At 32.7% G+C, this 22713-nt stretch overlaps 2 protein-coding genes and 1 pseudogene across 2 annotated transcripts; all 3 read left to right on the top strand.

Moving 5' to 3' along the window:
- The first annotated feature begins 811 nt into the window (after positions 1-811).
- On the top strand, positions 812-3495 carry LOC100791663 (auxin-induced protein 5NG4-like). Its single transcript, NM_001253298.3, has 6 exons — positions 812-1081; positions 1538-1600; positions 1724-1840; positions 1970-2390; positions 3016-3167; positions 3255-3495. Exons 1-6 carry the CDS (start codon positions 900-902, stop codon positions 3391-3393), a joined length of 1074 nt encoding a protein of 357 aa, NP_001240227.1. The 5' UTR covers positions 812-899; the 3' UTR covers positions 3394-3495.
- A 1866-nt stretch (positions 3496-5361) lies between these two features.
- LOC106798742 (WD repeat-containing protein) lies at positions 5362-10874 on the top strand. The gene is made up of 11 exons (NM_001370544.1): positions 5362-5837; positions 5956-6055; positions 6265-6326; positions 6459-6518; positions 7392-7451; positions 7797-7853; positions 8038-8080; positions 8760-8837; positions 9543-9867; positions 9950-10106; positions 10216-10874. Exons 1-11 carry the CDS (start codon positions 5715-5717, stop codon positions 10303-10305), a joined length of 1155 nt encoding a protein of 384 aa, NP_001357473.1. The 5' UTR covers positions 5362-5714; the 3' UTR covers positions 10306-10874.
- A 1564-nt stretch (positions 10875-12438) lies between these two features.
- Positions 12439-19106, top strand: LOC100811832 (cellulose synthase A catalytic subunit 8 [UDP-forming]-like; annotated as a pseudogene).
- The last annotated feature ends 3607 nt before the right edge of the window (positions 19107-22713 follow it).

Genomic DNA, 22713 nt, shown 5'->3' with positions numbered 1-22713 from the left:
ATTTTCCATTTAACTCTAATACAAAAAGTTTTGAAGTATCAAAATTGAATCCTAATTATTTTTTGTAAAGAAGACTTTGAAGTTGTAATTGGAGTTAAAGTTATCTGTTAATGGCTTTTCATATTAAAATCAAGTACTGAAAGCCACCCATGATTCACACCACCAACATGACATTTGAATCCGAATGTATGCGAACTCCAAGTTTCAGGGCATATGCTGATCTACCTCTTTTGCAAATTAAAGTTTCCCGTGGTTTGCGTCACTGTGATCTCTTCTTTGCGTGCTTCTTTTTCTCCAAGATTTTGAAGTGACTAAATAGCTACGAGATGTGACATTTTCTTCAAGTTTTCAATGTTTTTGATGTGGAAGATAGATAAAAAGCATTAGATGCCATGTTTCTGCCACAGTTCCCCTTAAAAGATGCCTGATCACTCATTGAAAAAAAGCTCAAATGCTGGAAAGGGTACTAGAACGTGAACAAAACATGAAGAACATTACCTGTTTCGGGTCTAAATGAATTGTTAATATGAAACCAGTGGCCTAAATTAACCAATAATGTTTACATCAGGGCCATGATTCATGAACCAACCTAAAATCTTTTTAAACGATTCCCAAATAGTGATCTTCTGTAGAACAGGATCAGATATCAGTCCAAAGATCACATGTGGAAGAGCATATTCCACACAAACGTTAAACTACCATCAAAAGGGATAGTTGCTTATAAAGTGTTTGATTTGGAACAGTAATGTTGCTTTCTTACCACTTATTCTGGAATAATATATATATATAAAGCCACAGGTAGCCTTCTGTTGTATTGCAAGCATTTGAACATTTTCTGAAAAATAGAAAAGATAGAGGGAGGCCCCACTCAGCCCCAGAAACAAAATAGCATTGCTGAAATGAAGAATTGTGATGAATGGAAACCTTTCCTAGTAATGATAGCAATAGATTTTTCTTTAACCATGGTGAACATTCTGCTTAAGAAAGTCCTTCAAGAAGGAATGAACCATTTGGTTTTTATCACATATCGTCTGTCAGTTGCTACTATATTTTTGGCCCCCATCGGCTACTTTAAGGAGAGGTATATAGGCACCCTCAATTCCTTTCTTTATATTTTGTGTGAATCAAGAGTATTTCCAACCAATTATGAGAGACTATAATCTCTTTTAGACATTGTTGAAAAAAATTCTACACTATCTATCTCGATCAATTATTTTGGTGATCTTTATATATTACTTAATTGATGGTTTTAAGATGAAATTTAATGTGATATTAAAAACTATAGCCTATTCTTTCCTTCATGTATGGCATTTTACCCTTTGGATTTTTTTTTTATATTGTTGCATGCAGATAACCAAGTTGCAATAATGAATGACTATGAAGTCACCCACTTGAACCTAAACTTTTCTTCTCTTTAGAATCAAGGATATATGTTAAGCTAATAATCAAATATTGCTATCCAGGATGAGTGCTCAAATGGGCTCATTTATGCCAGAAGGAAACTTTGAAAGATCTTAATAACTGTATTTTCTTGTAGAAATGGAAGACCACGGCTCACATTGCAAATTTTATGCTACCTTTTCTTCAGTGCCATTATTGGGTTAGTCATGAAATAACGATCTTTCTTTATGTGATTCCAATTCCTGATATAGTTCTTTATGCATGGTTAACATGCATGATAGTATAAAAAACACGTAATATTGAATAATTAATTTCTTTGTAGGGCATCCGTCACACAATACTTCTTCCTTCTGGGGATCCAATACACCTCAGCTACCTTTGCTTGTGCCTTTGTTAATATGGTCCCGGTGATCACATTCATTATGGCATTACCATTTGGGTATGAAAAGAATATATATGTACACAAAACTTATTTTATTCTTATTCTTTTAGTGACTATCATCATTCAAATGAAGAATATATATAAATGCACCATATCCTTTCCCTTTTTCTTTTGATTCCACTACAGATTAGAAACTGTGAACATTAAATGCAAAGGTGGGAAAGCGAAGATTCTTGGTACATTTGTGTGCATAGGAGGGGCATTGTTGTTGACACTTTACAAAGGAAAGGCCTTGTTTGATGGCTCTCACCATCAATCTGCAGTAGCCATGAGATCTGCAATGGACCAAGCTTCTTCTACTACTAGAACAACACAGAAATGGACCATTGGTGTAATAGCTTTGATTATGGGAACCCTTTTTTGGTCTTTTTGGTTTATTTTACAGTCAAAGATAGGGAAGAGATATCCTTGCCAGTATTCTAGCACAGCCATCATGACCTTCTTTGGAGCCATGCAAGCAGCTATTCTTGGTTTCTCCACTGGCAGCAGCAACTTGTCCTCGTGGGTTCTCAAGGATAAGATACAAATAATCACCGTTCTTTATTCAGTAAGTACATTCTTTCAAATTATTTTGGCTTAAAAAAAATAATTAAGTTGATTTTTTTTTTACAAAAAAAGCAAAACCATGTTGTACGTATTCAGATTTTTTTCACTAATATGTTGTAAATTGATTATTGGTTGATTTTTACTAGTCTTTTTTCTCCGGTTTTCACCGTTTTAATTTCTTTATTTTTTTTTCATTAGGTAATTTAGTTAGACCATATACTGAACCGTTCAACACATGTACATGTGGTCGGTTTTGAAAATTATGATATTTGAATAATTCTAAATCCTCTAATATTCTCTTATTTATTTTATACTAATATATGATATATTAAATACATTTTATATTTTCAATGTAATAATTTTTTTATTATATACTTATTTTTTAACTAGGAGAAAAAAATTGTATTTCTCAACAACAACAAAAATTGTAAATGAATTTATAAAAGAAAATATAATACTTTTGTTCATAATTTGTAAATAGAATATAATTAAGAATATATATTAAAAGAATCTAACTTAATTAGTTGAATAGAATTTGTAAATTTTCTAATATTGATTTTGACTTCTACCAATAATATAAGAAAAAAGTATGTTAACAAAGTGAAATACTATTATATATGTTTTAGGGGATAGTTGGGTCAAGTGTGTGCTATGTGGGCATGTCATGGTGCGTAAAGAAGAGGGGTCCGGTCTTTACCGCTGCATTCAGCCCTCTTGTTCAGATAATGTCCGGCATGATTGATATCCCCTTCTTGCACGAGCAGCTTCATCTTGGAAGGTGAATTAATTCTTGTACCTAGGACTATCTATAGCAAGTTCTTGTAAAAAACCAAAGTTTAATATATGCTTCTTGTTAATTTTATAGTGTGGTGGGATCCATGTTGGTGATGATCGGGTTGTACATTCTTCTCTGGGGCAAAAGCAAAGATATGATGCAGAATAATGGCGCTACTAAGTTCGCTCAAGAAGTTGAAGAAACCAAAGAACAAGAGCCACAAGTATAACGTAGTGTTGCTGTCTCTTTGTACGCTGTCACTCAAATCCAGTGGCACTAACTTATGTTTATCAGTTTTCATGATAATTTCACGCACGTTTCGATCTCTTGCATCTCTTTTTCTATATATATCTTTCTCTTAAGTATATATATTATGAAAAGAAAATTTTGCTGAGTAATGATAAAGAAAAAAGTAATTAAACGAATAATAAAACTAACAAAGAGAATAAAAGAAAAAAAGTATAATTAGTTAAGTTAATGTTTATATGTTTCTCTTTCCAAACCACAAACCCTGTATCATGAAAATTTATGTTTCGTGAATTAATACTTTGAAATCTATTTATAAATAAATTAGTACAATTTATAGAGAGAAAACGAAAAGGAAATTTGATTTAATATAATTCAAGTTATCCATTCAAAATTGTTGATATATATGAGTTTTGAATAATTTCAATTCTTTTATTTTATTTGGAGAGAGCACCGTCAATAAAACCTGTGATATCTAACTTGTCCTAATTCTAATTATATAATTTTCTTATTTATTAAATAAAAATATTGAAAAATTTATAAACTTCGCTTCCTCATAAAATAATTTTATTTGGAGAGCACCGTCAACATAAAACCTGTGATATTATATATTTTTAATTTGTCCTAATTCTAAATCTTCATATATGATTTTTTTTAATGATTTTCTATATATTTATTAAATAAAAATATTAAATCATTTACAAACTTACCTTTCCCACAAAATAAGTCTTTTCCTCCTTTAAAAATATGGAAAAGATAAGGAAGTCTTATTTTATTAATATACCAAACAATCTATATAGATTTTTTTTTTCATGTTTTAACTACCAAATGAACTTTATACATATTTATTTTTATTTAATATTTAAAAAAAAAATATAAGATGATACAATACTACTAATCTTCCTCAAGAAGGAAACTAGTGAAGGCAGGACGGAGCTAGAACAATTTTTGTAAGGGAGCTAGCCAAATATAAAACATAAAATAAATATTATTTAAAAATTAATGTAAATTTAAATTTAATCAATACTAAAATATTTTATAATAATTGATCACATCACACAAAAATAAGTTATATAAAATTGAGTGGTTTGTATACACTCGCTTTAAAAAACCATTTTTTTAAGAAGCAGATATAATTTATTTCTTAAAATAAGTAAAAAAAATGTTTTTTAAGCATATAATAAATTTAAATAAATATACTAAAAAAATAAAAAGATATTTATTTTAATAAATAAGTTTAATCAAACTACCTCAATAATATTGTAATAGGAGATTTTGATCTCAAAACATTATATAGTAGAGGATCTAAGTCTCTTTTGTCCCCTTTAATTTCAAGTGAATTCTTGTTTGGTTATGCCAAAAGTCTCATTCAAATATAATTTATAAACAAGATCAAGGTCTCATATTGCTTATGAGACACTTATTACCAAAAAAAAAAAAAAAACTAAAACCAGTTATCAAGCATCAAAATGAACAATATTTTTCACGAAGTAACCTTAATAATATATGAGAATTTGAGTTTGAAACAGGAAAAAAAATTAATTTTAAAATTCAAATAAATAATTCTAATGAAAAAAAGTACATTTATCATATCTTACATTATGCATGTCTAAAGTTTTCAAAGCATAATTGATCTTTAAATTTTGTTAAAACAATTTAATATTTAATATGGAAATTTATGAATAATACATTTCCTATTTGAGGCTTGTGTTATAATCTTTTAAGTAATTGGATGGAATCATTTGTTATATTCTTTTAAATAAGTCTTTGCTAACAACCTTAACATTGTCATTAATGTCTTCTTGGATGATATTAAGAATTTTTTTCTATTTTATTACTTTTTATATTGTATAAAAAAAGAAGAATAAGAAGAAAGGAAGTGAAGGAAATAAAATCTAACAGAACATCAAAGTATCTAATTCCAACTTCCAAGCATGTTTAAAGAGACTCATCGAATCTAATGATCTAACACTCGGGCGTGAGAAAAATATTTTTGAAAAATAATGGCCATAGTGTGTCACGAAAGTCGGGTTCAGTGGAGACATTTGACAAACACATAAATAGCATATCAAAGAGAATTAATTCCTGGCGCCTGGTGTGAGTGAGGCTTTGCCGCGCGGTTTCATTTCATTTCACCGCAGCAAGTTCGTTTCGGTGACTCCATAATTCCCAATCATCACCGCAGCAACCAAATAGGGTCTGCGTTTCGTGCAATCAATCCATTACATTACACTGCATGTTATATAATCATACACACACACACACACCTGAACCAATTTAGGTTTAGAGGAAACGGCATCGTCGATGGCTGAGAAGGATGCGACGAAGCTTAAGCTGAAGCCTCGAAGACTCAAGGGTCACGACGACAGCACAACCTGCTGCATTGCCTCACGTGAACGCTCTCATCTCATCGTCACTTCCGGCGATGTCAGCTCCTTCTCCAATTTCCATACTCTTCTTATCTCTCTCCAATCACTAGGGTTCAGGATTCAACTCCTATAGTTCATAGTTTTAACTGTTTGGTTCTGATTCTGAAACAAAACAGGATGGTCGTGTTTGCTGGTTTGACTTGCGATGCCCTGATGAGCCGAGACTGGTTATGGATGTTAGCGTGGAGCCAGTTTCCTCCCTTTGTTTCAAGTCAGGTCTGTTTTATTTATTATTATATTGGTTTTCAACTTGTTATTATGATGTAAATGGTGGAAGGGTTCGTTATAGCCTTTTTATTTTATCAAACACGGGACAAGTGTTTTTGAAAAATCAAACACATCCCAAGTACAATGAAATTTTCTATCGCTACATCCAGTAGATGAGTTTACTTACATCTTTTATAAACAATTGTCATTTGAATCAGGGATGGAAGATATGATTTATGTCTCCTCAGGAAAGGAAATCAAGTGTTTTGATGTGCGATTGGTAAGCATTTATTGCACTATTTATTTTCTTCTTGAGTATATCTGGATATACGTTGTTCTTGATTTATTCTCTTGCTCCACCTTAATTTATTGCATTATACTGATCCTCTTTGTATTATGTTGTGTGCTGAAGGCTGCCGCCCAATGGAAGCCATTGGAGAATTATAATTATAACAAAGAAGAGATAAACAAGGTAGATACTAGATAGTAGGACTTGTATTCAAATAAATGTTATGCACTGACCAGATCTTGTTGAATGTCCTAACTGTTTCTTGTTATATAAAATGAATTGTATGATTTTTGTTGTCATCTTAACTGTTTTTGTACAAGACTTTTATATGGAAACTGTTTTGTGTTTAGCGGTATTAAACAGAATTGTAAGTGTTATTGTTCTTGGAATTTTGGCTTAGGGCTTGACTCAACCCCACAAGCCTTATAAAATCTATTTAAGCCATATCTCTAGTCAATGTGGGACTAAACACCCCCCCCCTCTTCAATGTTGCAAGTAAGGCAGCCCAAAAAAGCTGCAACTATGGTTGGCAAGGAATGACCACAATTAAGGTGGCTTTCCAACTCCTCCTGCCCATGGCTACCGGCTTGGAGCATGGCAAATGCAGGTTGCCCAACACTGAATCTAGGAATAGGATAGATTTTGATATCATAGAATTTTGGGCTTAGGGTCTAACTCAACTCCATTAAACTGACTTGCAAGATGAGGATTCTCCAAGCTTTATAAGCTCTATTTAAGCTATATCTCTAGTCAATGTAGGACTAAACACATACCCTTCAACTTTGCAATTAAGGCAACCCAAAGAAGCCACAACTAAGATGGGCCAGGGGTGATGACAATTAAGGCGACTTTCCAACAATTGTGTTGTATGGCTTTCTTGACCTGCACATGATATTGAAATTATTAAACTAGATTACGGAACTATACCTGAACTTATAGCTGCTTATGCATTCCTTCATTCTGTTGGAATATCAAGTTATCAGCTGATGCTATCCTAGGTGAGCTTCTTTTGTTTAAAAATGCTGTTATAATACAATTATCTGTCTGGTTTTGCAGGTTGTATGCAACTCAAAGTCCTCATTTCTTGCTGCAGCAGATGATAATGGCGAGGTGAAGGTATGCCTTGTATTTATACAACAATGCTTATTCTGATTTCCCTTAGTATTATCTCATTTATCAGCTCTAATGAATATATCCTTTCCACTTGTAATGCATTAGAGATATAAAAGTCATTATCTCCTATTCTAAAAGATTTGATACATGCCATAAAACATGGAAATATACTGTGTTGTAATTGATAATTTAAAAACTGACATCGTTTCTTGTGTAATGTAATTTACTATTTGTTGTTTAGTGTACTCTTTTAAATCTACCATTTCTTTAATTTAAGAAAAAGCCAAGTTAATGGTTAATTATTGTACATTTTCATTTTCTTCATTATAATTAAAATTTCTTTTACAGATAATTGACATTCATCAGCAATGCCTGTATAAAACACTACGAGCTGGTCATACAAGTGTATCCTTGCCTTTTAGCTCTTCTTCACTACATGGATGCTAATTATGTAATCAGAAGTTTTATCTCAACCCAATAATATTTTATATTTCCACCCCGCCCTCTATTTTTTCTTGTATTATTTTTTTTTTCTGTGATTAATAAGTAATTTTATTTTTTGATAATTTTCCTTAACCTAGTGTTGTAGATATGTAGCACTGTGGAATTCCTTCCTTGGAGATCCTGGGAAGGTATTTACATATAGTCTTGCTTATTTTTCACATATGAATCCCTCTTTCTCTCCTCCTCCTCAAATGTGCTCATGCACAGACACATATTGGGTGATATGTTTACTTTTCTAAGACATATAAATGTTACTAAAAAAGCTAAATCAAGAAAGAAACTGGCATAGATGGTTACTGCAACATTTTCTTCTTGAGTTCAGATTGTTTCAACTCTGATTTATAGAATAGAAATCTTATGAGGGTTTCTGTATCTGTGTTATAACCATTGACTTCAGCAAATAAACTTTTTGTTTGATTTGGATTCCTTTCTAAATGTTATTAATTTTCTGATTTCTTATTTCTGATAAACTTTGTGCCATTGTTTCACCCCCAAACAACTTAATTTGTGCACCCAATAATAGTAACAGTATAACAAACATGCATACACAATAGATGTAAACTACTGGTGGTTTAAAAGTATGAAAAAATATATTTAGGAAAGTTATAACAAAAATATGAGTTGGATATAACAATCAAAAGAATTTGTACAAGCACAAGATTCTATTTGAAATGAAATTTTGGAACCTTGTGGTATAAGGTTTTACAATAACAGCCCCATTTGTTTGTGTAAGTTTCATGCTAGTATTCAAGAAACTTGCACCCATATCTATAGAAAGTTGACTCCATTTTTTTTTTTTTTTACCAGTCATTAGTGGAGGTCTTGATTCAATGCTCATGTTGTGGGACTTCTCCAAAGGGCGCCCCTACAAAGTAGTGGATTTTGGTATAATTTTTCATAAATTTCTTACTTTGCCTTTACTAAGTTATGCATGAGATGACTTGAATTATCTAAATTAGAGCCTTCTTTGATTTTTTTTTATTTATTTGACATTTGCAATGATATTAAGTCCTCACTTCTCTACTGCTTTTTCTTAATGCATTCAGCAAAAGAGAACTTCAAGGATAATGATTGTTTTTAATTATGTTTGAAAGCTTTTGCAACTAAAGTCATCCTTGGCCATGATTCCACAGTAGATAAAAACAAAAGGTTTGGCCACTTAAAAATATTTTACAAATAAAACATGAAAATGATGGTTGGTGACTATTGACAATGGAGAATGCAAGTCACAAGCGGTTATTATCCCAAACATGAAAATGTTGTCACTGAAGCCTGGAAGTTTTCGATATATGTATGCATGTCACGAGGCATACATGCCTCTGCTTAGATAATAAGTGAACTAGCAGCTGGTACTTAGTGCAATGTAAATTAATGATCCTTGTGCTAATTTTGTTTTTATAGTTTCACAGTTGAAACTTGCAACTATATTTTACATGGTGGCATTTTCGTTTATTTACTTATGCAAACATACATACTCTTAAAAATGATAAAAGTAATATACAATTGAGATGAAACGGGGGAAACCATAATTTAATAAACATGTGAAAGTAAAACTACTAAACTTTTGATCCTTCCCTTTCTTCGCTGCAGCTACATTTGATGTGAGTAGTGGCATTGCTGGCCGGTGTGTCAATCCTGCTTTTGTTCATGCAATAGCTATTCCAGAAGTCGACATGCTAGATAAATTAGACAAAATATGTGCTGTTGCAAGGGGAGATGGAGCTATTGATGTGATTAATATAGAAACAGAAATGGCTGCTACAAAATCAAAAAGCTCTTCAAATTCACGAAAAGGATCACACTCAAGATCAAAAGATGGTAGTTCATCTAGCAATACAGATGCAGATCAAAATGGAAAAAAGAGGTTGCATTTGGATTACACTTTGGGTGGTCACACTGCAGCTGTTTCCAGCCTGTAAGTCAATTCATTATCTGTGACTGCAATATAGCAACTGTAACACTAAACTCACTTGTCCCCTAACTCGTGGGTGACACAGGGCATTTTCATTGTTTGGGGAAAGAGGGAAATTCTTGATATCTGGAGGAAATGATAAGTTGGTGAAGGTATGGAATTTGTCCTGTTATCCAGATGCTGGGTTAAGTGACGACAACAACAACAATATCCTACATTTGAACATTGAAGTACCTCGAAAAGTGAGTTTTGTAATAAAATTTAATTTAATTGGAACTTTTGGATGTTGGTTAATTGTTCTGCTTCTGCCAAATATGTCTGATGCATTCACTTGTACTCTTTATTTGGCAGGTCAATTGGCTGTGTACCACCTCAGCTGATACAGACAACCTTGTTGTGTGTGACACATCTAAAGTAGTAAAGGTCTACTCTATAACATAGTTTAAAGCTAGATGACAGTGATTCTTGGAATGAGTATTCCTGGAGAGCAAACAAAACCTAAAATGACTGTTTGAAAATGTAATGTTGCACTTATTCTGAAGATCGCTCTCCTGACAGGAAATGTGCTAATGGCCCAAGGCTTAGCCTAGATATACCTGCCTAGGTGCCTGCTATGCGATTCTCTCCCGGATTCATTGCCTACAGGAGCTGTTCAATGATGACCTATAATTATTCATTTACATGGTGATGGTGTGATTCATGCCATGTGTTTACTTGCACTTTTCCATTCGCCTATGTTATCTCGCCTCGCTCTTCCAGAATATCTCTTGCTTTCTTCTAATTTTTGGCTGTCAAAGCTATTATTTGTAAATGTTTAATGTCTGCTAGAAATTAGAAGTGAAGCTTCTCTTGCTAAGAGTTCTCGTGCAAATTTATTTCTTTTTACATTTAAGTTGATTGTATTCGAGTAATTGTTAGTGAACACTGAACAAAGTAACTCACTATTATGAGTGTGTTTGGATTGACAAAATTGATTTTAATTAAAATTGATTTTAAAGTGATATAATTTATGTTTGGATGTTTTATTATAAAATTAAGAGTAAAATTTAGTTCAAAATTTTTCATTCAACATATAAGTTACTTAAAGTTTTTCAATTCAAAATCGATTCTAAATTCTTCTTAACATGAAATTAAACATGTAAAAATATATTCAAAATCAATTTTGGATTAAGAATTAATACCTTGTTATCAAATTAAACAAAAAAATGGTTGAAGTAAGCAAATTCTTACGTCTATAGTTTTTATGCACTAATTATATTTAATTTACTTCTATTTTATAATGATCTTAGTGTTAAAATGATAACAGAGTATAGGGATGCCATCAAATCGTGTTATTGAGAATGATAGGATTTAACTTTTTTTAGTTTAGGAATGACACTGCACGTTAAAAATATATTAATTAGTATATTTAATATTTCGGAGGATAATGTGTCGTATCATTTCTATTTTCATGATTTGCAGGAGAAATGGCATAGTCGATGTATATATATAGCCTGACCTAACGTTCTAGCAACATTATTGCTGGCAACAAACAAACTAAATGATGTAAAGTTATTCGTTTAAAATTGGAAAATCAGAGATAATAAATCGAGCAGCACAGGTTGAAAATAAACTAGTTTTTATTATTTTATAGGTTAAATTATAATTTTGATATTTCTAATTTTCTAAATCTATGATTTTGATGTTTCTGATTTTTTATTATAACATTTGATCACCTAATTTTATAAATTGACGATTTTGATCTCTTTAATGGATTATTAACTAATAATTATGATTAGTAGAGTTATTGAATTAATTATAAATTAAATAAAAATAATTAATTATAAAAAATCTTTAATAAAACATTATTAACCTAATGCAATACTACAGCGATGGAGGTGAAAGAGATATTTGTGGAGTAGAGGAGGAGCACAATATTGTGGACGATTAGAATTAGTAATTCTTTTATTAAAGTTTTAATCATTAATAATTTTCAACTAATTTATAATTAATTTAATAACTCTATTAATCAAAATTATTTGTTAATAATCTATTAGGAAGATCAAAATCGTCAATTTATAAAATTAGGGGATTAAATGTTACAATTAAAAATTATGGGACTAAAATCATAGATTTAAAAAATTAAAGGGATAAAAATTACAATTTAACCTGTTTTGTAAATATATTTCCAACGTAAGAGAATAATTTTTTTGAGACATTCTCTTATGCATTCTTTTTTATTGATTAAAATTTATTAAAAAATATAAAATTAAGAGAAATATTCAATTAAACAAAACATAAAACTTACAAAATTTATAATTTTTAATAAATTTTAATTGATGAAAAAATTATTTAAAAGAAAATATCGAAAAGTATGTCAGTAATATTTTCCTTTTAAACATTGAGTCAGTTAGTAATAGTGTACTTACTTCCTTGTACCTCCAAAATTGACATATTGTTCACTTCATCAGCTGATGTACCCCAACACAACTGTCATCTGAAACCTCCCTTACACTTCCCACATTAAATTGATATATTGCAAACTTCAACGAAAAAAAAAAATAGACTTTGCTTCTCATCTCTCAGATAGTCTTATGTTGTGTGCCACTTAAACTATGACACCAACTTTCCAACCTCAGAAAAAGAACCCACCTCCACCACCTCTACCATGCACATCCATTGCATTGCTACACAATTGCTTTCTCCACCCCCCATATGGGTTTATGCTTTTTCATATAAAACCCATATGAGCACTGATTGAGAAGCAAAGGGTCACTGAGAGATATACTGACATTTTGGCCCTTTGATAGAAGGTGGTGCGAAACTAAAAGATGGTGCAATCTAGTGTTCCCCTCTGCAACACTTGTGGGGAACAAGTGGGACTTAATGCAAATGGGGAAGTGTTTGTGGCTTGTCATGAATGCAATTTCCCAATTTGCAAGGATTGCTTTGAGCATGAGATCAATGAGGACCATAGGGTCTGCATGAGGTGTGGCACTCCCCATGAAGGTAACCCTTTAATGTCTACTACATTTTATTTCTAAATTCCAACTAAGAATTTATAATTTGCTTCTGTTTGTTACGTGGATTGTGGCTCACGTTATTGTTATGCTCCCAATTTCAGTCTCCATGCAATGGTTATTTGAGAGTGGTGATCTTGGGAGGCTAATTAAAACTATTGCATTTAATGAATCATTCGACAAAGTAATAGACTATTAGTTTTAATTTGTGAGAAAGAGGAAAACAAAAGTATGTAACATTGTTTAATTTATCTATAAATCTTTTAAAGAAAAGTATGTAACATTGTGTATGTAAAATTATTTCAAAAAGTGGTTTATTTTCTCGTTCAATGAATTTTGAAACATCCTAAGTTTGTTTTTTTTTTTTTTCCATTTGTACATTTTATAGAGAGAACAAAGGAGGAGGAGGAGGATTTCCATGAGATAAAGGTTCACGAAAATGAGGATGATGATTTCCATGAGATAAAGGTTCATGAAAATCAATCCACAACACCTTTCCAAATCAATAACTCTCAGGTGATGGTTTACGAGGAATTATTAGTTGCACAAGTACTAAATAGCTTTAATTTTGAGGAAAAACAGAAATTTTTGTAATATTTTTACGTTGTTAATTTGCATTTGCACTTACAATCACACCTTGAATTTTGTAGGATGTTGGACTCCATGCTAGACATGTCAGTACAGTGTCCACAGTCGATAGTGGTAAGTGAATGATACTTCAGACAATATTTTCTAGTACAATATCTTTAGAAGTAAGCATTGATCATTACAAAATGGTTTTTCCTGTAGAAGTAAATGAAGAATCTGGAAAAATAGAGTGGAAAGCTGGAAGGAAAAGGATAAAAAGAACAAGAAAAAAAAGGCTGCACCCAAGGAAGAAAAGGACGCCTCAATTCCTCCAGAGCAGCAGATGGAAGAAACACGGTAAGCTCAATGAGAATTGACAACAATTTGCTGAGATGGAAAATAAACTGTAATATTTAACATAAAGCAATTTTTAAAATTTAAATAATTTGATTCCTTAATTAGGTTAACAATAAGAGAAGCTATAGAATGGATATACCACTTGTGGATGGCTCTAATGCTAAGTTTAGGTGAGGATAGGGTAGAGATGTTTGGTTTGATGAATGGAATCAGACAAAAACAAAAAATTATTAATTTACAAATCCTGTGAGAAAACACATTTTCCAAGGTAATGTTGTCCGATAGTTATAAGCTGAAATCTAAATATAAACATTTCAATATTTCATCCTTCAAATGTGAGATGAAGAATCAATGAAAGGCATTCTTTTTACTATTTCAACTGTCAGAAGCTGATGACATGAGATCACTTTAACCTTTGTCTTTACACTTCAGGGTACTGAAATTGTAATTTTACCAGATATTTTATCAAATCTTCCTCTGTATAGAAAACTATAACAAACACAAGCCCCTGACATATTAAAAAATCTATTTTTTACCTGAGCATAATATTAATTGCTTGAGGATCATTCATCAAATTGTTATTAACCATCTGATTGCACCTGCTAGACTATTGATTTAATTTGAATACATTTCATGTCTTTATGACTTTTGTTACATTTCTCATTATTTTAAATCTGTCATAAAAATTAATATATTTATTCTATAATTCACATGGTGATATGTTTTGCAGGCCCACAGAGGCTGCTGCTGCTGCACCACTTTCAGTAGTTATTCCAATGTCAAAATCCAAAATTGCACCGTACAGAACTGTGATAATCATGCGACTGATAATATTGGGACTTTTCTTCCATTATCGAGTCACAAACCCTGTTGAAAGTGCTTTTCCTCTTTGGTTGACTTCTATCATCTGTGAGATCTGGTTTGCATTTTCCTGGGTGCTAGATCAGTTCCCTAAATGGAGTCCTATCAATAGGCAAACTTTTATTGACAATCTGTCTGCAAGGTAAATGCACAACGTTGTGAAATACTTGGATGTCTTGTGCCTTGTGCTTTAAGGATGATTTGCACTAAAACATCATACTGTAGAATGGAAATGCTTGTTTCTATTTCTTTCCCTAATAGGAATTGTGAAAGGCAACCTATAAAAATGAACTAATGAAAATAATTTTTCCAAGTTAACTTTAATTACTCCCCATGTAAAAAGTTCTACATGATGAATATGATCATGTGTTGTCACATCATTGAATGATTTTGGCTATAATGAGTTGATAACTGTTACCTAATGAGTCAAATACTTTAAAGGATATGGTAACATATTATTCGGGGAGAGTTGAAGTTTTACTCTTAATCAAAATTAAATCCATACAATAAAGTAATATTTAGAAGAGTTGATACTGAGCCTGTACTTTGGATGCTGATGCGCACTTCTATAATACCATGCCAGGTTTGAAAGAGAGGGTGAACCCAATGAACTTGCTGCTGTTGATTTCTTTGTCAGTACAGTGGATCCTTTGAAAGAGCCACCATTGATCACAGCTAATACAGTGCTTTCTATCCTTGCGGTTGACTATCCAGTGGATAAAGTATCCTGTTATGTGTCAGATGATGGTGCTGCAATGCTCACATTTGAATCTCTTGTGGAGACTGCTGACTTTGCAAGGAAGTGGGTGCCATTTTGCAAGAAGTTTTCAATTGAACCAAGAGCACCTGAGTTTTACTTCTCTCAGAAGATTGATTACCTGAAGGACAAGGTGCAACCTTCTTTCGTGAAGGAGCCTAGAGCAATGAGGTAAGTGTGTAAAGCTTCCTACTTATGACTTCAGTGATAGAACAGTTTTGATAGTTAGATAGATGTATCTGATTTGCTAGTATTCACCACCTTGTTTTCCCAAATTGAGTATCTTAGAGCAACCTCTTCGTGATTGATTTACCTTTCAATTCTGTCACAAGAGAGACTATGAAGAGTATAAAGTACGAGTTAATGCCATGGTAGCTAAGGCTCAGAAAACACCAGAAGAAGGATGGACTATGCAAGATGGTACACCTTGGCCAGGAAATAACTCACGTGATCACCCTGGCATGATTCAGGTATATCCATTATTTCTGTATGTAATCAACTATATTATTGACAATGATAGGCATAAAGAAAAGAACACTGTATAAAGTACTGAGTCATTCTGTGTGAAAAAAAATTGTTTCCTTTTTCTTATAATGGAAAACTTTTATGTTCGTAAGATTGACTAGTTTGGTTCTAGCAATCAATAATTGGTACGAGTGCTTGTATTTAAGCAAAATTTATGTTTCCCATTTCCAGGTTTTTCTTGGACACACTGGAGCCCGTGACATAGAAGGAAATGAACTTCCCAGGCTGGTTTATGTTTCCAGAGAGAAAAGACCAGGTTACCAACATCACAAGAAAGCTGGTGCTGAAAATGCACTGGTGTGTATAGATAGTTCACTAATATTTCGTATAAGTTCATTAAGATTTTATGATGCTTGATGTTTGTATGAATTTATGCAGGTGAGAGTGTCTGCAGTTCTCACAAATGCTCCCTTCATTCTCAATCTTGATTGTGATCATTATGTTAACAACAGCAAGGCCGTTCGGGAAGCAATGTGTTTTCTCATGGATCCTGAAGTTGGTAGAGATGTGTGTTATGTTCAGTTCCCCCAGAGATTTGATGGTATTGATCGCAGTGATCGATATGCCAATCGCAACACAGTTTTCTTTGATGTAAGTTAACATCGATTCAATGATTTTATCTAGAGTCAACAGAAAAACGGCATCTCCTTATGTGCAATGATTTCACCAAATACACACTGCATTTGCATGCATGCAATGCAGTAACTGTTAACAACCCTGAAGTAGAAATTGTGGACACAACTCTGTAATTTCCAACCCTCATCCCTGTTTGATGGACTGTAATTTGATGGACTTCAATTGTTCATTTCAGGTTAACATGAAAGGACTTGATGGCATTCAAGGACCAGTATATGTGGGGACTGGATGTGTTTTCAATAGACAAGCACTTTATGGCTATAGCCCTCCTTCTATGCCCAGCTTACCAAGATCTTCATGCTGTTGCTTCCCCTCAAAGAAGTCCACCAATGATGTCTCAGACTTTCAAAGGAATGCAAAGAGGGAAGAACTTGAGGCCGCCATTTTTAATCTCAAGGAACTTGACAGTAAGCTCAGTTACTTTTTTCAATCAGTTCTAGAGAAGCATATAGCAGAATCTTCTATGCAATATTCTTCTGGTTTCTTTTCTTCTTGCAGATTACGATGAGCATGAGAGGTCAATGCTTATTTCACAAATGAGCTTTGAAAAAACTTTTGGCTTGTCTACTGTTTTCATTGAATCTACACTAATGGAGAATGGAGGAGTGCCTGAAGCTGCAGATCCCTCGATGCTGATCAAGGAGGCCATTCATGTAATTAGCTGTGGATATGAAGAAAAGACTTTATGGGGAAAAGAGGTTTGCCTTTAATGCTAATGTTTTTGTACAAAGTCCTTCAGGTTCTTAGTTTCCTATTCTCTCTTCCAATGATATTTTTCTTAATGTACTTATACCAATTAAAATCTCATTCTAGACGCACAGTCTTTACTTTTTGAACTCAATTTCTTTGTTGATTAAATAAAACATCATCTTGTCTTTCCAGATTGGTTGGATTTATGGTTCCGTCACTGAGGATATCTTATCGGGGTTCAAGATGCAATGTCGAGGATGGAAGTCAATTTACTGCATGCCCTTGAGGCCTGCATTCAAAGGGTCTGCACCTATCAACTTGTCTGATAGATTGCACCAAGTCCTTCGATGGGCCCTTGGATCAATTGAAATTTTCTTAAGTAGGCACTGCCCCCTCTGGTATGGATTTTCTGGAGGCCGTCTCAAATGGCTACAAAGAATGGCTTATATAAACACCATTGTCTACCCTTTCACATCCCTTCCTCTCGTTGCTTACTGTTCTCTGCCTGCAATTTGCCTCCTCACAGGAAAATTTATCATACCAACGGTAATTTCCTCATCTTTTTGTTCCAGGATATATAGTTAAAGAGAGAGTTGTTATCAATTCAGCTTAATCAGAATGGATTCCAATTGTCCTACGAAACATAAATGATTTGTAGCATAACAAAAGAAAATTATTTAGGTTTAACTATTTACTTGATCCCTGTAGTTGACTCCATTTTAAGTTTTAGTCCTTTTATAAGAAAACAGTAAGTTTGGTCTCTGCACAATTTTTTTCGTGAAAGTTATAACCGCCAGAAATTTTTGTAACAATTTTACACTGTCAAAAAATGCTCTCTGGGGTGAGTAATAGTGACCAAAACTTAACTTTATATGTGCATCGGTAATGATTAAAACTTACAATTTATTCATATAAGGAGTAGAACTTGAAAGAGACAATTAGATGAACCAAATAAATAGTTTGACCAATTATTTATCACAATAGTTATAGTCTTATTATAGACCAGTCTATAACAGTTTTACTAATCACCAATGCCTTTCATCATGTTGTTCTATACAATTTGACACAGCTTTCCAACGTTGCAAGTGTTCTCTTTCTTGGACTTTTCCTCTCAATTATAATAACCAGTGTGCTCGAGCTGCGATGGAGTGGGGTTAGTATAGAAGATTTGTGGCGTAATGAGCAGTTCTGGGTTATTGGAGGTGTTTCAGCCCATCTGTTTGCCGTGTTCCAAGGACTTCTTAAGATGTTGGCTGGTGTTGACACCAACTTCACCGTCACTGCTAAGGCTGCAGAGGACAGTGAGTTTGGGGAACTTAGTAAAGTGGACTACTCTCTTGATTCCTCCAACAACTCTTATCATTGTTAACATGGTTGGTGTTGTTGCTGGATTCTCTGATGCACTTAATGGAGGGTATGAGTCTTGGGGACCCCTCTTTGGGAAAGTGTTCTTTGCTTTCTGGGTGATTTTTCATCTCTATCCATTCCTCAAAGGTCTCATGGGTCGCCAAAACCGCACGCCGACCATTGTTGTTCTCTGGTCAGTGTTGTTGGCCTCTGTCTTCTCTCTTGTTTGGGTCAAAATAAATCCATTCGTGAACACAGTTGACAGTGAAACCATCGCCGAGACCTGCATTGCCATAGATTGTTAAGTCACTACAAGAATGCTTACCAAAAGGGTGCATGGGATAATGATTTCATCCACAGCTTGTGCACGTTATACAAGCAAGGATTATTATTTGTTAGTTCTTTGTTGAACTGTGTAGCCATGTTGAGCTGAATGGAAAATCTGTAACCATTGGCCTGAGTATATTATTTACTAACGTGAAAAATAGAGATTATTCTGTCCATTGAAAAATTGAAATTCAGTTAGTAGTCAAATTTTTATCACCATGACAACATTACCATTATATTCTCTAACACTAATGAGTCGTGACTAAAATCAAATAATACTTTACTGAACAATTTAATATTTATATTTTAAATAACTAAAAACAAAATAAAACATATATGATCTTTTAAGATCAATTCTTAAAAGAGATATTTACAAAAAAAAAAAAAAAACTTAATAGGATGCTCTGTCCGTGTAAAAGTTAAATTTGAAAAAATTAACATGACCGTGTTTTTTGATAATATTAGTTTTTTCATATTTTTGACCGTGTTAAAGGAAACTAAATATATCATATTTTTGATAATATTTTTATTAGATTTATTTTGATTCTTTCTAATAAAAATATGATATAATTAGTTTCCTTTAATAAGAATCTAATTTAAAAAAGATGGGGTAAATATTTATACAAAGAAATTCTTGATTGGACACGAATCCAATATTAAATGTTAATTAAATACATACACTAATACTACTTAATACGCTAAATACATATGAATGTGTCTCTAATATTAACTACTCCATCAGTTTCAAAATAATAATAGTTTTATTTATTTATAAATTTTGTTGTTGATAGTTAAATACATACATGTGTGTAATATTAACTGTATAAACAATGAAAACTAGTTTTCATTATGTCCAAAAAATGATTACATTATGAAAATTAATGTCTAAAAGGGATATTTTTGTAAAACAAATACATAAAAAAATTGATGGGTGTGCAATTAAAGAGAAAAGGATGGGGTGCAAATATACCCTTGGGCCTATTAGGTGCCATGGAGCATGGAAGGGTTAGGCCTAATTAAGTTTTGGCTGATATTAGGTGTACCCAACATTTTTTAAAAATGTCAAAATTGTCCTTGTGTTTTCTTCGCATTTGTGTTGGGTGTGAATGAGAGTGGTCCGTAAATAGTACGGATCAAATTGATCTGTAAGATTGATACAGATCAAGTTGATCCGTATGTTGATATTAAGCATACGGATCAAGTTGATCCGTAAAAGGCTTGTGGATCAGGTTAATCCGTAAGCCTTTTACGGATCAACTTAAAAGACTTACATATCAAGAGTATTTCAGTCTTTTTCTTTTAAGTGTTGGGTGCACCAGCAATAATGTTAGATGCACCTAGCATAAAGTTGATTCGTACGTCTTTTACGGATCAACTTAAAAGGATTACGGATCAAGAATATTTCAATCTTTTTCCCTTAAGTGTTGGGTGCACCTAACATCAGTCTTAGGTTTTACAAACTTCATTTTAGCCTTTTTATTTTTTGTGTTCTACATAACAAACTTTTTTAAACATGACGTTGATATGTTAAGATTTCTCACGTGCATTAACAAAAATAACTATAGTATAATACTCCTCATAAAACACAAATGATCCTCTTTAATTTAGTTTTAAAAGTTGAGTTAGACTTAGTCCATTATTAATAATATTTTAGCTTGTTGTTTGAAAACTTGCAACTTTTCAACTGAGACTGAGCTAATAGAAATTTGGCTATCGCAAAGTTGATTTTGATATAATCGACCAGACTGATTAAATAGAATGCACATGTATATAGATGAGCATGAAATCTTAATTGAATAATTACTACGCCTATCTGTGTGCACATCTTAGTGGCGCCGTAGCATGCTAAAGCATTATAAAGTGAAATCCTTATAATTGAAATATGCTAGTAATATTTCTTTGTAACTTAGATGTTTTGTAAGCGGCACATTAAATATCTTTTGATTAATTCTGTCACATTATGTAAGTGGGCTATGAAAGAAAGATTGATCTGAAGAGAATGTCTCGGATATGGAAGCACAAACATTCAAGAGATTACACTGTATAAAAAGTTGTTAAATTTTTCATTGAGTTGTTATTACTTATCTTGGTTTTTCTTTGCTCCATTGGATAGCTTTTCACCAAATCAATCGTTGGTTCAGTCCAATATTCATGAGCTCGAGTTTTATTGTTTTGGGCTGACACAAGTACACACATACGAATGTTAGAGAATGTTAGCAGTCACATTGCTACTTGTTGCTCTCAACATGCATGCATGTTTTCTAAACATGATTTTAGCCCTCGTATTGATATACTTTATTTTCTAAAGTGCAGGTGCTCGTATCCTTTACCACATACTCTAGCTCTATTAATCATGGACCTATGGAAAAAGTTTTTCACTGCCATTCATGGCTGATGCACTCGTTAGACGCTCGAAGACAAAAGATACAGAAAAACTTCAAATAAAAGGATGTCATACAGTATTGACGTAGTTTCAAAGGGTTTCTTAAAATAATACATTGTAATTATTATGCTTTTCCTTTTGATAGAAGAAATAAAGAACTTAAGTATAATATAAAACGTAAGAACAAGGGAACTAAAATGCTAAAATAATCTTGAAAAGAAGAGAGATAAAGAGAATAAATATAATAATGATCACGCCCCCATTGCTTCCTTTTACCCCGTTTTTGTTCTTCTTTTTGTTGTCTAAACCAAACCATTGTTGACGTAATAATGAAGACTAGTTATCATTTATCAATTCAGGAAAATAATAAAAGGTCCAGCTATTGGTTAAAGAGAGAGCCATCAAAGGTCGAGTTAAATGAAATAAAATTAATGTTAAGGGTAGTGGAACTGAGGAACCCCAAGGAAGAGCTGGATCCCACTCGCACTGTTCTAATTCAGTTGAAAAGTTCTGACCCCAAGAAAACATTCCCAGGTAAGAAAGGTACCATTAATATTTTAAACGGATAACTTTTCACATTTTTTAAGTAAACATTAGTATTGATTATTCCTTCCACTGTACCAAAGAATGAAATGGAAGAAATAAAGGCCTCAGCTCATTTTAGATTCATAGGGTTAATTAACCTTTTGAGTCTCATTTTTTATATGAATTTTTACTTTTAGTTTCTTGAATATATTTGATCAATTTTAATCTCTTATAAATTCATTTATTTTGCTTTTATTGTTAACTCAAACTGTTAAGCAATAACATGAGTTTTGCAAATGAGACTTAATGAGTTTTATTTTTGAAAATATTATTATTTTTCTCCTTTAAATATGAAAAATTTTAATTTAAAAAAACTAAATTAAAAAAAGCTTAATCAAATTATCATACCAATAAACTTATAAATCAAAAAGAAGGTAGACAACGAAATCATTAGACCAATCTCATTTGAGAAAGTAAAATGACATTATAAATTTGGGAAACTAATTAAATAGAATTACTTGAACAAAGCCATAAATTGATTTAAATAGGATGTCCACATAAGAAGTCCCTCTCCTTCACTTGTCACTCTGATCTGATCTCCCACTCTATTTTACACTTCCCACATGACTCTTGTTCCTACTCACTAGTACCCATTCCATTGGTTTTTCCCTATTGTGACCGTTGTCGAGTTGAGCCATGATACCATCACCCCTCCCTCAGTCACTCATCACCATTCTCCTCTTCCTCCTCCCCACCACAACCCTCTCAGTAGTACTATCCCTCCCTCTCGACCCAAAGCAAGTAAAAGCCCTCCAATCCCTCAACATCCCCAGCCCAAAAGACCCATGCTCCCAACCCACCTCCTTCCTCTGCGA

This window comes from Glycine max, chromosome 5 (genome assembly GCF_000004515.6).
Source record: "Glycine max cultivar Williams 82 chromosome 5, Glycine_max_v4.0, whole genome shotgun sequence".
Taxonomy (NCBI): domain Eukaryota; kingdom Viridiplantae; phylum Streptophyta; class Magnoliopsida; order Fabales; family Fabaceae; genus Glycine; species Glycine max.
This window is presented reverse-complemented; position numbering and strand designations above follow the sequence as displayed.

Excerpts from the sequence above, each read along its gene's own strand:
- LOC100791663 (NM_001253298.3), top strand. The coding sequence starts at position 900 with ATGAAGAATTGTGATGAATGGAAACCTTTCCTAGTAATGATAGCAATA. Across the intron at positions 1,082-1,537 it reads ATCGGCTACTTTAAGGAGAG|AAATGGAAGACCACGGCTCA; the intron begins GTATATAGGCAC and ends ATTTTCTTGTAG. Across the intron at positions 2,391-3,015 it reads TAATCACCGTTCTTTATTCA|GGGATAGTTGGGTCAAGTGT; the intron begins GTAAGTACATTC and ends TATATGTTTTAG.
- LOC106798742 (NM_001370544.1), top strand. The coding sequence starts at position 5,715 with ATGGCTGAGAAGGATGCGACGAAGCTTAAGCTGAAGCCTCGAAGACTC. Across the intron at positions 6,056-6,264 it reads CTCCCTTTGTTTCAAGTCAG|GGATGGAAGATATGATTTAT; the intron begins GTCTGTTTTATT and ends CATTTGAATCAG. Across the intron at positions 9,868-9,949 it reads ACTGCAGCTGTTTCCAGCCT|GGCATTTTCATTGTTTGGGG; the intron begins GTAAGTCAATTC and ends TGGGTGACACAG.